We start from the raw sequence: 16,910 nt of genomic DNA on the forward strand, positions 1-16,910 counted from the left end.
ATTTGTGCCTTTATCTTTGCAACATTCAATAAATTTTTTAACTCTTCATCAAATGATTTTAGCACTACTTGTGCTTTCAGTTCAAGATCTGGTTTAATGTACCAAACTGGCAAGGTACTATGCAATCTATCTATCACTTCCATTAATTTTTTCCATAAGCTTTTCACTATTTTATTCTTCTATATAAGTTTAGATAAGGATGAGATTAGATTTGTTTGATCATCATCATCAATAGCTAAATTGGCAAGAGAGAGTAGAGTGGATGAACTAGATGGTTTAGTATCATCTTCCCTCTATTTCTTCACTACTTCTTTTGTATAAGTTTAGGTAAGGATGAGACCAGATTTGTTTGATCATCATCATTAGTAGCTAAATTGGCAAGAGAGAGTAGAGTGAATGAACTAGATGGTTTAGTGTCATCTTCCCTCTATTTCTTCACTACTTCTTTTGTTCTCTTCTCTTCTTCTTCTTTCTTTTCCTTTTCCTCTCTTTCTCTCTTCTCTTCCAATCTTTTCTTTTCTTCTTCCTCCATTTTCTTTTTGCTCCCTTCTTCTACAATTCTTCTCTTTTCTTCCTCTTCCTTTCTTTTCTTATCTTCCTCAAGAAATTTTTGCTTGCCCTCCTCTATTTTCTTCTTTTCTTCTACCAATAGCCTTTTCTCTTGCTCAATCTATCTCAAGTTATCCTCAGTGTCTAGTTCATTAGGTTTGGAACCACCCAATGGATTGGTATCATCAATGTTAATGGTAACATTGGTTTGATCAATTTGCATGGTGTCACCATTTACTGATACTTTTGAGGTTCTAGGAGCTGGAGGAGATGTTGCCTTTGATTCTGTCATCATCTGATTAATAGCTGCTGCAGTCTCATTTCTTAACTTATCCTTTTCACCAATCATGAATAGAAATGGTCTTAATTTATTCCTTAAGTATGGTACAAGGTTATTCAACAGTCTTTTAACTTCTTCTTCATCATCAGTATTGAAAATGGTTCTGAGCATAGACTTCCAAAGTTCAAGGTCTTCTTCTTTTGCAAGAACCTTCTTCTGGATGAGTCTCTCATAGACTTTTTGGTGAATAATGCTCTCAAGGTCCTTTAGTTTCAGATTGTTAGCCACAATATATCTTATAGTAGATATATCGATCTAGTCCTTCTCAAAATTGTTGTATAAATCATAAAACATGTTCATCTGAACAAAATTACCTTCATTGGCAATAGGTGTATTTATCTTCTCTATCTTCGGCTTCCAAGGTTGTCGAGCTTTGCCTGTTGCTTGCTTAGATGGAGTCACTTTTTCTGCTTGTTCGGTTTCTTGTTCCTCATCTTCTTTATCATTGGAATCAATTGTCAACAATGTTTTCTGTCTCTTTCCTAGTCCAGTGGCCTATTGTTTGATTCTCTTTGTCTTAGTAGACATTGCTTCCACCAATCTCTCAGACTTTCTCTTTGGTTCACTAGGTTGAACATCAGACACTGCTGCATACAAAATGCTCTGTCCCGAAGATGTCTCAGCAACTAATACTAACAAATATTGTATGTTCAGTATACCTTACTTCATTGTCTATCTTATAGCCTTAGATTCACTCTTTGTCATTTCGACCTCTGATAGTGCCTTTTTCATTATAGATTCAACTTTCTTGTGTGATGCCTTCTCTAAGGTTGCTTGATGAGTTGTCTGTGTAATCTCATAATATGTAGCAAATCTATACTCTACTTTATCTTTGTCTGAATTCAATAATAAATCAATATAACCAACTGCTACATCATCATTCAATTCATAGCTCAAGGGATCTAGAAATGTCTCTTGAGGTTCCACTGCTTGAATATATGTATGATCTATATCAACCAAAATACAAATATCTTCCTTGAATCTGTCCACAATTGCAGGTGCAATTCTAAATCTTTGTTTCATTTCATTATAAAATGTCCTCATTATCAGGTTGCCACTATCCAATATCTTATCTACAAGATGCCTTATGCATACCTCTATAATCTTCTCCATTATGCATCTATCACTACTCATGATGTCTGTAACTGATAAGTAAGGAAATGTTTTAAGTACATGAAAGAATATGTGATTGATCAATGATTGGAATCTAAACACACCATTCTTTGTTCTCTTGACCTTTTCTAGGTTTTCTAGGAGTTGCATTCTCAGTATTTCACTAAGATTCGCTTGTTCTTTCTCTATACATATCTTATATGCTACATAAATGAATCCCGCTGAGAGTTCATCAATCTTAGAACTTGCACAAACAGAATAAGCAATAATTCTACTCAAAAATCTCACATCATCTTGCTTGATGGTGCTGATCACCATAGCCTTTACATTGTACATTGCTTTAGTATAACTTTCAACTTTCTTCTTCACCATCTTCTCACCTATAGGTACACTGCCTTTTTTACTAAGACCAATTACCTCATGAATAAGGTTGACATAAATGTCAACTACATTATCTTGCATCCATAATTTACCATCATTTATTGTACTCAATATTATCTGTGTCCACTCATCTGTGTCTAACTCATGGTAGAAGTGATATTTAAACAAGTCTAATTCCCTTAGATGTTCAAATCCAGGCTTCACAGTCATGTTGTGGTTGAAAACCAATTCCATATATTTGTTGATGAATTCGCTACTAATCGATTCAAACTTGCTATTTAAATAACTTCCTACATCTTCAAGATAAACTATGTTGTTCAGAGTGATAAATAACGCTAAGTTAGGGTTTCCTTTAGTAGGTTTTATTGTTCTCAACACTGTGCACTAATGAAATATCCATGATTCTATCTATTATGAACTTTTACCAAACAAATTTGCAGAAAAATGATAGAATACCTCTTTTTGAAAATAGGGTTTGCTTCAAAATCGCTTTGACAAGTTGCTTCTGAATGCTCTTCACTTTGGATGTGTTCGCAATGAAGTAAAATCAATTTTGTACTCCATTTATTGCATCAACTTGAACTTGCATTAATTGCGTACTTTGCAAATACAAAAAAAGCTATCAATTACATTATGTAATCAAATAATTGCTCAAGATCATCTATCCATTCTTTAGATGTCACTCGAGGTTTACTATAGCCTTCTTTCATCATGACAAAACTCTACCAGAATTCACATCACGAAATTCTCTGCAAAAACATACTTTACATCTTCTACTACAGAATTAACCTTTACTATAATACCACTAACTTTGAATTCCTTCATAACTTGCTTAAATGAGCATCAAATTACTAGCAAGCTTAGGTACCATCTAAACATAACTAGATACATCTTTTCCCAACTTTGCTACCTCTAATTCAATCTTTGAATGAAGTTCTCAAATTCTAATGCTATGAACAAGCTTAATTTAACTTAATTGAATCAAACTCAACAATTGACTTCGATCTTCCTATCTCATCATCTTCTAACTTTTCTTTTGAGATATCTACTCCTTTCACAAATGCTTCATTAAGTTCTTCTCGAAGTTCACTGACAATGTTTCTGTGTTCCTCATTGTCTCTGTTAGTTCCAGAGTTCCTTTCCTGATTCCTTCTATTACTTCCCTCATTCCTTCTGTTCCCAAAGTTTCTATCCATTCTATAGTACTTTGCTGTGTGTTTGAAGTTGTTGTATAATTGACATATAGGTATTTTGCTTCTAGGATTGTACTGACCATTAGTTACATGAAAATTTTGAGTAATGTGTCCTAAGTTGTTACACTTATAACACACAATCTGTCTTTTGCCTTCATAAGATCTTCCTTCTCTTGATGTCCTTTCATTAGATCTTCTTCTATTTGTAGGTTAGTATTTATAGATATTCTACTATTTCTTTTATCATTATCACACTTAGGTTTCCTACAATCAATTGCATTATGACTCATACCATGACAATTATGACGATACAAATCCTTAACATGATTAAGTGACTTATTTGTACAATCTCTTTGCATATGACCTATTTCATTACATAAAAAGCACTTATCTTTAAATTCATAACTGGTTGCCTTAGGATTCTCCACATGCTTTGGTTCATCCAAGATTTCAACTTCCTTGTTTTGCTCAACTTCTTTAAGTCTATCAGAAGATTGACTGGATTCAATCTTATCATTATATTTGTCTTTATCTTTTGGATCTGATCTAATCTTAGGTCTTTTCATAGACATGTTAATTAGATAACCAAGACTAGTCTTATCATAGGTAGGTCTCTGTATTGACATTGAATCATCAAGCTTTTCTCTGAGAGAATAAAGCTTCTCAAGCTGTTGCTTGCATTGTGTTAATTCACCTTTCACAATAGTATTGTACTTATGAAGTTCTTTATGATCTTCTTTTAATGTTTCAAACTTAGATGTTTTCTTTGCCAAACTTGCTCTCAAATATGCATTTTCAGTCTTCAAATCCAATTCAACTTTGCTAGGATTATTTCTCAAATTCAACTTCAGATTTCTAATCTTCAACTCATTCTTCAAGATCTTGTACTCTGTCTTCAACTTTGAATAGTTACAATCACTAGTTCCAGATTCAATAGATTTAGGCTTGGATTTGAGATGTTCAATCTTTCCTTCAACTGACCAATGTATACTTTGGAGTCTTCATATCTGTTGTTCAACTTATCTCATTTTTTAGTAAGGAGATCAATTTGTTCAAGAGCTTCTTTGAGGTTCTTCATCAGCTGTTCCATATCCAAAAGGATCTTACTCAAGCTGTTAAGCCTCTTCAAAGTAATTGTGCTCTGATACCAATTGTTAGAAATAGGGATTACTGAGAGGGGGGTGAATCAGTAATCTACAAACTTTAGCCACCAACTGAATATTATTACTAACTTTAAACCATTCATAACAAAGCAATAAAGTAATGCTGAATAGTAACCGTAACAATGCACAAAGATAACTCATAACACCATATTTAGTTAACTAGGGAAACCCTAGCCAAGGGAAAACCCCGGTGGGGATGATACCCATTATATAATATACTAATATATAAGTTCTTTGTTAGAGGATGGACCCTGTTAGGAGTCAATGAGCAAATTCAGTATAAGGAGTCCCTATTAGGAGACTTTGAATCCCTTTTAGGAGATTCCAACCCTGTTAAGAGTTGTAATATAATGTATGCAAGAAGAGCCCACTGCCCAAACATGCAATTTCAACTACAAGAAGAGTTCACTGCTCAAACAAGTAATTTACTATTATCTTTCTTCTCTTACTGATCTCTGATCTTCATCTCGATCTCGGATCACCAAATAGCTCATATAAAACTTCGCATATATTGCTTTCACAAAAGTTCATGTATAGTCACAATTCACAATTCACACTTACACTTTGCTTACACAATAGCCCTACACAATATAGACTACTTATCACAAAATGTCCTTTGCATAAATACCATACCTTTACACAAATTGCTGATAGGTCGGCTAAGACCACAAACCACTTTTTGAACTTAGGGTAAACATCTAGGATGTCAGCCCTAATTAGACAAGTAATTATTTTGTAAACAAAACAATTCTTTCCTTCAATTTCGTTGTGTTGTTTCGCTTCAAACATGATTATCTCTATTTCGTATAGTCTATACTAACTTTTGAGATTATACACATCATCATCGACACGTATACAATCTCCATGTAACTTCGCTAGTCATAATATGACGTCAGCAACAAGTTATAAACAAAACGATACATTGCTGTAAACCAAAATCTATACTTAGACAATTTTCTGATTACCAAACATTAAGTATCTTTATTTCCGAAGTTTCTTGTCAACATGTACATCATGTGTTGCCATAAATGACAACAATTACATATCATTGTTAGCCAATTGTCAACAGGGATGACATTCCTCAAAAGGGTTGAAGGGTACAACAAAGCTACATTGAAATCTAAGGTAGCATCATCAAGAATACCTATTTAATGAAGAATCATAAATAAACACAATCAAGTGGTCTTTATTAGTACTTTATTAGTATTCATCCACCTAGCACTAGTGCACTCATTGATAGAGGAGGATAGTTTGTAGCCAAGTAATCAATGGATAGACAAGATCTACATCAAAAGGGGGTCTCTCATAAGCAAGAAAGTTAAGTTCAAGTTCTTCCTCCAATCATCAGAGCCACATCGATGTGAAAAGGCTTGGAGATCTTAATATTTTCTAGAATGTGAGAAAAAGTGGAGTAACCAATATAGGAAGCAATACAGTCAACCTCTAAGAATCTACTTCTAGAGTTCAATATGGCCTCATAAGAGGTAACCTCCAATGAGAGGATCAATAGGAGGGTTAGATGAAGTTGGCAAAGGCTTTAAGGAGAGATACTTCTCTTCCCAAGACCACAACTTACTCTACAACATTGAATCTTTGTGCTCAAAGGAAGCAATGGAGAAACATTTAGCAAAAGGGAAGAGCTCCTTATCTACCACATATAAGGTACTTTTATGGAGATAGACATTCTACTTTGTGAACCTTATTGTGAAGCTAAATTTATGGCATGTGTCATGTTGTAAATGGTGAAGTAGAAGTCCATTGAACATTGAACTTAACCTTGATAATGTATTAAATAAACTAAATAAATGTGCCCCCTCTCTACTAACAAGACTTTTGTTGCTTAATTATTATTATTATTGTTGTTGTTGTTATTGTATTATTATTATTATTGTATCTTGTTGTCTTCTAATTTGATAAGCCAAACTTACCTATGCGAGGAGCGGTTAAATAGATCCTTAGGCTGGGGTCACATGGAAGGGGGCTTCTTATAAAATAAAGCAGAACCCACTTGCTAGTTTTTAGAGAATATTTTAAAGCTAGCAGTCCCATGATTTATGTTGCTCAAAATTATAGCTCCGAAATTTGAGAAAGATATGCATTTAAAATAAGTTGAAAACTTAAATTCCCTCTAAAACTACATTTTAATTAAAATGTAGAATTTAGATTATTGACAAATGGCAAAAAGCATTTTTAAGCTAGTGGGGCTATTTCCAGCTCCACCCCTTTTTCACCCGGTTCCTAAAAATTTGGGGCTTCTACTTTTCAAGAAAAGATTCTAAATAATTTCGTAGCAAAATTATATTTTGCTCATGAGACCACCCACTTCCTAGAAAATAGAGCTTAAGCCCCCCTCATGGGACTGCACCCTTAGTACTATGATGTCTTTCCGTTGGAGGCTCAGATTCTGATATGTTTTGGTTCCTCAAACGGCTATCGGAGTAAGAAGTATGGTAGCAATGGCCATATCAGGCGAAGCATGGCGGGTGGAAAAAGGAGACTACTTCGGAGACGTCTCAGCCCTTTGTTTCCTGCATCATCCATGGGACTCATCTATTCCTTATCTTCTAGCAGGTATACTTCATCTCTCTCCTCTTAATTAGGAGACTTACGTTTCCATGGACTGAATAATCATAGAATGCAACTTCCTGAATTCAATCTCAATGTAAGACCTTGGCGTTTTACTGATGTGACTAGACTGAAATATCCTGCCAAAGTGCATTAATAATCGCGCAGTGTATTCCTAGCCTGAAATAAATGGTGACATCACTATCAATAATTTGGCATGACATCACTGGACATACTTTGGGTCGAGAGCAAGGGCATTTTAGCATTATTCTAGCTGAGGTTTGAATTTGGGCGTGTTGATAAGTGTTAGAAAAATATTGATCCTTCAGTATCAGGTGCTCAAAATCATCTCGTAGAGAGATTTTTATCAACTGATATTTGCAATTCGTATGTATCAAAATACTGGCCTTAGAACCTGGCAACTACTCTTCAGGCAATGTGATGGCAAGCTAACACGCAATGACGGATTACAAGTTGAATATCAATGAAGTAAGATATGTCATAATTGCTGAAACTATGGCAGAAATTTTAAACTTTGGTTTAAATTGACAGCTACATTTATTTAATACTAATTGTAATGGATACCGCGTAAATATGAGAGATAGGTGCTTAAAATTATGACAAACAGGACCGGGTCATATCATGTTTCTATCTCGTGATTCTAAGATTTCCCGAAAACTATGTTTTTATTCCATCTGAATTTCATACCTGCCAGAGGTTTGTTATACCGTGGCTGGCAATACAGAGTACCTGTGTGCTGTAACCTTTAGTGAATCTTTTGCTTATCAGGATAAATACTAATTACTATCAACAAACATGATTGATACAATCACTCGGTGTAGAGTTATGATCTTTTGCTAGGAATGAGAAATTGGGGATGGATGAAATGATTTGTTTGGACTCTTTCATGTTTTTGCATAAATTAGAGAGGGAAATGAAATGTTTCTTGGTACTCACTTGTATCCTACCGCTAAAATTGATGTTTTTACATTTTCACCTAAGTTACTTCTTCCCTATTTATAACTTGGTTAATTCATAAAGGTGGGTGTCCGTTGGAGGTCGCTGTCCCTTCAGAAGTGGACACAAACCTATGTGAATCACAACCCTTGATGAGTGCTGTCTTCCAAATAATAATCTTTATTTAATTTTCAGACTAATCATTAGTCTTCTTATTCTTGTGATTATATTTATTAAAGCGCTGATGCTTGCTTTGCATTATCTAACAATTCAATTGCTGTTTAGTGATGCCTTTAATCAGTCTTTGTAATCACCATCTATGGGTAGGTATTTTCCCTGCAAATGCTTGCCTTGAACTTATTAATTAAATTGCTGTTTTCTAATGTATTTTCTCCCTGGCCTCTGATTTTGCAAACCAATCTCTTTATATATCTATTTTAGTGAGGGTACCTTCCAAATGACACGTCCCTTCACCAAAAGACTTAGCCTAATAAATAGGTCTTTCAACTTTAATTTTATATGATCTCTAAGCAGGGTTGGCTTTCAATTGTTAAACTTAATTGTACTAAAACTAAATTAAATCTCCAAAACTGGGGCTGGACTAGGTATTGGCAGGCTAGAATTTGACTTTGATTTACAACCATTCTTCATTGCCCATAGCATGAATATTTTCGGACTTAGAATTCAGCATTGAGGTTGGCCATTGTATTTTTTTAAACTCCTTGGTAGGGCATGCCAGTGCGCCCTGTAGGATTTGGGCAAAAACGAATAACAAATCCATGAAACCCAAGGAAACTTGTCACGGAGAAGAAAAAGACAAGAAGAGGCAAGGGTTTGATTTGAAAAGCTCAGACGAAGAAAAATATTATTCAACGGATTCTTGATAAAAAATACAAAGAGATCAATCCTTATAAAAGGAGATCGAAACCCGAAAATGATAACCTAAAAGCCTAAAAAAGCTAGGTTGCACAATATAATTAATAAAATATTAATTATATGCACCTACAAGATAGCTTAAGCAAACTAGAGTAATAGACAACTTATTTAATTAAATCAAAGTGATTTAATTAATAAGTGCAAACAAATAATTACTCTAACATGCCCTTCCCAAAATTAATTATCCTTAAGCTGTGACAGTCAAAATCAAATCTTTTTCCAATGTGAGGATCCCTAAACTAATCCTTAGATCTCCTTGTGATATATTTAGCTTATGCTATGCAACTCAGATATTATCTCAAGACATATATCTCTTTCTTTAATTCAAATGCGAGATATCTCAACCCATGATTGGAATTTGCAAGTTCTATAATTTTAAGACAAGTTTTTTTTCTCTCATACTTCTTTCCCCATCACTTTAAAGTTTGAAATGTAAAGAATTTATTTGACCCAATGTAAGCACATTATCATGGATATCTTGTTGCGTTGACACAAGAACTTAGCATGAGTTGCCTCTAAGGTTTTATGTGCAATGTTCTTTCCTACAATGAGTTTATATCTTTTCGGTCCACTTTTGTTGTTCTCAATTAAAGTGTTTCTCTTCATACATGGAATATTAATCAAAATAGAGACCTGAGGATGTTAGAGATATGTTTACCGAATTGTAATTGTTCGTGTGATAGCTATACCTTAATACAATTGTTTTTGTGATAGCTGTACCTTTATACAATTGTTTTGGGGGAAGGTGTAATGACCTGAGTTTGACTGTTCAATAGTCATAAAGAAACATAGTGACAGATCACTGTCTACAATTTGGTTCTGTAATTTCTTAGGTTTCAATATGCATTTTATTCTTGAACACAATCTTAGTAATATTTCACTATGTGTATAGAGATACAGAGTTTGAAAAGTGATAAGTGCTGTCTAGAAAGTGGAAGAGCTTTCTGAACAAGGATTATCGTGCATGGATTATGATGGTGGCATTGGAACATGTAATGCCCTAAATAATGTTTGCTTCACCCTCGTGCTTTGTTCATAATTGGGCTACTAGGGTTTTTGCTCCATAGTTTGTGGGATGATTATGGTCTAGACAGTGGCTAAGAGGCCTTATGACAATTCTAGAGAATATGAAAGATATTTGATCTTGACAGCAGTAGAAGATGTTTGATTCCAATTGGATTTCATTTTGATAGTAGGGGCATGATTGAATTACCATTGGACTTGGAGATGTCTTGCTATTGTTTTTCATGGTTATTATTCTCATAGTCTTAACACATTTCCTAAGACAATTTTTACACATTTTTTCTATACTCATCAGGTTCTTACTGTTATTTTAGGGTATGTGTATTCTTCCTTCCCCTCCTTTGGCAACCCTTATAGATTAGTTGGGTATTGTTTGTCAACAACCCCTAGCTTGTTTTTACTAGTGTCTTATCAATATTATTGTAGACAGATTATCTTGATAATCTAAAACATGCACCCTGTTTTAACTTCAATGCAATAATATACCCCTTGAAACATTTAGCTACTCATGGAATCAACATGAAGTGTATACATTAGTAAGGCACCTAAATCCATGACCTTATGAAGTAAACGTGCCAAAACTACAATATACGTGAATCAAACACATAAAGCATGAAGTATTCACCTGAATAGGCATAAGGTGTGATTCATGCACAATAACACATAGAGCATGAAGTAGGCACCTGGATACATATGGGGCATAAAGCACATAAATACACTGTGTGCATAAGCATTGCTAAAGTAATTATGTAATGTATCTATAATTGTAATTTAGTTAGGATCTTTCCTTTACGTAGTTAGTTCTTATTTAGAATTTTTCTTTTATGCCTTTTGTTTCTGTTTAAGAAACTCTCCATGTGATCTTTATTTAAGGAGCTTTCATCACCTTTGTTTAATATTGAATATCAATTGATTATCATTTCAAGCATGAATTCACTTTAAGTCACTAAGCATACATGTGAAAACACGTTCATAAGCATGAAGGATTCACATGAATTAACTTAAGCCATGAAGCATACATGTGAATACCCGCAACACATGAAGCACATGAATTCACTTTAGTTATGAAGCACACACAAGAATACATGTAGCACATAAAGGATGAAGTATACATATGAATATACATGAGGCATGCATCACACACATGTATACACGCAAGGCATGAATCATAAACATGAATATAGGCAATGAATATACATAAGGCACCAATCATACACATGAATGTATGTAAGGCATGAATCATACAAACGAATACCTCAAGGCATGAATCATACACAAGAATACACTTAAGACATGATTGTAGACATGAATACATATGAATGAACGGAAATCATGTATAAGGCATGAAGCAACATAAATGCACAAAAGGCACAAAGTATACATGTCAAGCATGAAGTGATAAATACATGTCAGACATGTAAAGCTTGAAGGAAAACACTTAGATACATTTCAAACATGTAAGGCATGTAACAATACACAGATACACAGTAGACATGTAAGGCATGAGGCAATCCGTAAATGCATGTCAGCCACATAAAGCATGAAGCAACGCACTCAAATACACGTCTAACATGTAAGGCATGAAGTAGTATACATGATGTTCTTATAGAGTAAACATGTTCATGTCTATTGGTTGCAAAGCAAACCAAGGCATACATGTGAAGGGTAGGCATATAAAGTATACATGGAGTGAGAATGTTTATATTCGACATGAAGTAGTTTAGGGGACATATATAGAAATGCAATGTTGACCTATTTGATTTTTATTTTTGACCCACTTAAAAAGGACTGAATAGTTAATCTAATTGGATGGTGGTTAACGTAGGTTTGTCCTATAGGCTGGCAGGTTTATGCTCTAATACCATTTGTAATGTCCCTTCCAAATTTACCCTACTGTATGCCCTAGAATCACAATTGCATCAAATTAGGGTTAAGATTACATCTTACTAAGAAAAAGATCTCTTTAAGTTTAAACAATGTGATCTTGGATTTGAACCTTGTAATTGTAACCCAAGAAACCGATACATATACTTACAATTATCAGGTTGAGACAATAACACATTACATTCATACAATATCTATAATATTATACAAATACGTTAGGGTGTGGATGAAGAAACATGATAGGTTCTCCCAAATCAATATCTTTGCTAAGTGAATGCCAGAGCCCCACCTTGGCCTCAACAAGCAGTTGATATTGACATCCACTGAGATGGCCTACTTTGTGGGTTGCTTGTACCTACATTCTCTATCAAAGCCTCATCTCCCTAAAGACAATTGCCATCATTGAAAAATCAGATGGAGGTTGTAAAGGAGGTTTCTTGGTTTTTCGTCTAAACCTAGGAAGGGATTGATGATAGAGCCCTCTTGGCCCTAGGAGCCAGTTATATGGTCATCTCTAGGGTGGCCTACTTAGATATCCCTTTCTATCTCTCCTCTTTACACTTGCAGCCATTTATATACCACAAATGGTTTTGAGAATGTAGCCTGCCGAATAGGGCAGATCTGAAAATAATATCAGACTGCTGTATTATGCCTGATCTGAAGATTAATCCCTTTGATGTATTTGCTGTTAGACTTTTACAAGTCAATTTTAGATTATTTTGCTTTTGTTTGGATGCTTTGATATTATCTTTTGATCGTCCTGATTTACCTTCTTCTATGTGATTGTATTTACTTGCTGGCTACTTTGGGTGTGGTCTTCCCTATGTATAACCTGGTTGTTCATGAAGTTGGGTGAACTTTGGAGGTTGCTGACCCTTCAGAAGTGGACACAATCTTTTGTGAATCACAACCCTTCACGAGTGCTTCCTTCCATATAATTAATTATCTTTATTAATTATTACACTAATCATTAGTCTTATTATGCCTGCGATTATATTAATTTAACTGCTGCTGCTTGCTTTGCATAATCTAACAATTCAATTGCTGTTTAGTGATGCCTTTAATCAATCTTTTTGATTGCTGTTTATGGGTAGGTATTTTCCCTATGAATTGGCGCCTTGTATCAATTAATTAATTTTATTATTGATAACGTAATTTTTCCCCATACTTTAATTTTGTAAACCGATCTCTTTATATATCTATTTTAGAGAGGGTGGCCTCCAAAAGACACATCCCTTCAGAAAGAGAGTCAGCCAGCTTAATAAATAGGTTTATAACTTTAATTTAATATGATCTCTAAATAGGGTCAGCTTTCAATCGTTAAATTAAATTATATTAAAACTATAATTAATTTTCCAGAGGTGGTGCTGGACTAGGTATTGGTTGCCCAGCATTTGACTTTGATTTATACCCATTCTTCATTGTGCATAACACAATTATTTGTTGCATTAGAAGTTAGCATTGAGGTCAGCCATTATATTTGATATTTCTTTAGACTCCATGGTGGGTATGACAATATATTAAAGCAATATCGTTTATTTGGTTTATAATGGTCAATTAAATCTTTAGGATAGACTTTAGGAAAATTCTTTTTGTTAAGTTCTTTTCCTCTGCTTTCTTATCAAATATCTTGTTTTTAACTGTGTAATTTTATTTTTAATATGGGTATTAGAGCCCAAGTTGAGCTGTGCGATTTGAGAATGCGTGGAGTTCTCACACTTTTGTTGGCAATGACAAATAGCACACATGTGACACAGAAGGACCAAAAGACACCTCCATAATGAAACTGTATTTTGTACAAAGTTGTTTTGGGCAATTTTTTTTAAATACCACGAGTCTGTTTTTTTGGAAATTGCACAACTATTTTTGCTAAAAATTGCAACATTTCTATAAAAATCTTGATTGGTTGTTTGGTACAAATTTTGCCCAAATTATTTTGCTAAATTTGCCCTATCTTTTTTTTCAAAAATTACAGATTTCTTCCATCAAAATCACAAATTTGTAAAATTTGCATCTGTTTCTTTTGATGAATTTTTAATTAACACCATGGAGCTTTTGGTTTGCAACACATTTTAAAAAAATTATTTTGATGTGGCTAGGGTTTTTGGCACAACCCAACAACTTTTTTGATTATTTTTGAATAAAATTGTGGGAGGTTTTTTGCAAACCATGATGGTTAGGGTTTCAATATATTTTTTTCTAACTAGTTATTTGCAATTATTTGATAACATTTTGGGGTTTATTTTGCTGAGTAGGGTGTGGCTGAAAAATATAATTTGTTCTTCAATGTTTGCAAACCAAGTTTTCTATGTTTTCAACGACTATGAATTATGGGAGGGATGGCTTCATTAGCCAACATCATTTTGTAAGGCAACTATTTCTTTTTTGGCAAGGCAACACATGGAAGCAACAAATGCTTATGATCTTCAAGTACAAATCAACCTTGGTGACACTTGGCCAATGGTTGCAAGTAAGGACCAGGTCAAGTTTGATGAGTGTGGTTGAGATCAATCATATTGATCAAGTTATCAATGATAGATGAACTGCTTTTAGAGTTTCAAATAGGTGAAACCTCTGTGGAGATTTTGGAGAACTTGGAATATTTGTATGAGATATCAGATAAAGGCAAAGCCTTCTTGAAAAATATGCTTTTTATAATCTTGATGTATGAGAAGATGTATGCAAGAACTTTTTGATGAAGGGCCACACCACCCTTGCTAACTCACAACCAAAAATGCAACAATATGGAGACAAAGAGATGACAAAATGCTTCCCAAGAAATTTTATTATACTTGAAAATCCAATAGCAATTACAATAATAGTTCTACAAGATCTCTCAAGATCCAACCCAAACACTAGCTAGTCCAGATCCACACTTTGGTAGAAACCTCCAAGATCTCAACTCGTGCTCGCAAGCCACCAAGCAACCTCCTTGTTTCTAAATTGCAGCCACTAGCTCTTCTCACAAACTTTATCCAAGATCCAAGTGTAAACTGCCTCACATTCGGCGCTCTGTCCACAGACTCAGGAAAACTCGCTCCTCGCTTCCTCTTCTCTCCAAGCTTCTACAAAGAAGAGATCACACCTTCAAGCTTTCACACCTTGAAGCCTTCACACCTTGAAGCTTCTACTTCTGAACTTTCACACCTTGAAGCTTTTCCTTCCAAAGCTCGATTAGAAATGCTCATATGCCTTGCTTAAATAGGCACTTACCACCCAATGCATGATTTATCCACAACCTTCTAGAATTCCACAATATCCACAACCTTCTAGATTTCCACCTCGATAAATGGAATGACAACCAATTTTTTTTTTTCTATTAACGCCACCTATGCACCTTGAAAATAGAAATTCCTCTTTTCCTCTTTTTCTAGTTTCTATTTTATTATTATTTTCTTTCTCTTTTCGTCACTTTCTCTCTCCTTCACAATTTAAAAAAAATAAAAATAAATTTTTCCATGCAAGATGCTCCTGCATTAGACTCCCCCGGTAGATAGAAAAGTGTGTCCCACACTTTGACGCCAAAAAGAAAGATCTACAACCATCTTCATCTTCACCAAAGGTTTCCACTTCAACAAGGACAAGAAAACCAATATGCAAATCCTCCACATCTGCATTACTCTATCAAACACTAGAATCTCAACCATCTAATCAACATGCTCGCACCCAAGAACAAACTGAACATAATGCTTCAATAGCAACCCCTCATCCACATTAGCAACTAGTGAATCCATACCAGCAACAACAAACTCCGCATCAGCAACAACATGTAGATCTCCATCAACACATTCCAAATTCACAACATTAGCAGTCTCATTGCTCACAACAAGATGCTCTGCAACATACAAGCCACCACCAACAACAATTGGATCATCCACGACTGAGTGCCCAGCAATATTTATGTCAGACTCAACCAACTGATCATGAAAATCAATCTCCATCCCAGCATCAACAAGGTTAGGAATATCCTTAGCAACAACCTCTAGTTGCTTTGCAAGTTCTGTATTAGGCTCCACAAACTGATCACCAATACCAACTTCTTCCACCTCAACCTTGCGATGCAATCTTATCTCTCAAACATCCTTAAGTCGATCAGCCAAGCTAGCTTCAAGCTGAGTAGACATCTTAGAAAAATTCCTCTCCACTATATCATGGAGTTTTGCAATCATCTCAGGGTCCAATCCTCTCGGAGCCATCTTCCAAGATCTTCGTAAACCCTCTTCAACAAATCCTTCCCATGCTCCTTGTGACAACCTCAAATTGTTTGCAAGTTAGATCGCAACCTGCCACCTCACATGACCAATAAGGAACCACATCACAAGTCCAAGACCACAGATCTGTAATCCACAAACTCTCTACAATCATGCCTCAACAAGTTCAGTCTTCCATCTCCGCATCCATTAACTCATCTGCAAGCCCTCAGATCAAGACCAACTTAGATCTACTTCTCCAACCCAAGTCCTGGTGCAAACTGCCTCAGTTTCGGCGATTTGTTTACACACTCAGGAATAACCTTCGCTTTGATAAACTTTGCCCAACCAAGGTCCTGGTACAAACTGCCTCACATTTCGGTGATCTGCTTGTACACTTAGGAACTCCCGCTCTGATACCACTTGATGAAGGGCCACACCACCCTACCGAACTCACAACAAAAAATGCAACAATATGGAGACAAAGAGATGACAAAATGCTTCCCAAACAATTTTATTATACTTGAAAATCCAATAGCAATTACAATAACAGTTCTGCAAGATCTCTCAAGATCCAACACAAACACTAGCTAGTCCAGATCCACACTCTGGTAGA

At 35.0% G+C, this 16,910-nt stretch overlaps 1 protein-coding gene across 3 annotated transcripts in view; it reads left to right on the forward strand.

Annotated features, from left to right (window-relative positions):
- Positions 1-7,066: 7,066 nt before the first annotated feature.
- The window catches only part of LOC149561457 (Transducin family protein / WD-40 repeat family protein), a 175,252-nt gene continuing 165,408 nt past the window's right edge, over positions 7,067-16,910 (forward strand). For all 3 annotated transcript variants that reach the window (XM_089825160.1, XM_089825159.1, XM_089825161.1), the window contains exon 1: positions 7,067-7,310. In XM_089825160.1, the coding sequence (XP_089681286.1) occupies positions 7,187-7,310 (124 nt within the window). In that variant the 5' untranslated portion in view covers positions 7,067-7,186. The remainder of the gene's footprint in view (positions 7,311-16,910) is intronic.

The sequence above is a fragment of the Cupressus sempervirens genome, chromosome 4, assembly GCF_028749045.1.
Source record: "Cupressus sempervirens isolate cs-2001-9-10 chromosome 4, ASM2874904v1, whole genome shotgun sequence".
NCBI classification, from domain to species: domain Eukaryota; kingdom Viridiplantae; phylum Streptophyta; class Pinopsida; order Cupressales; family Cupressaceae; genus Cupressus; species Cupressus sempervirens.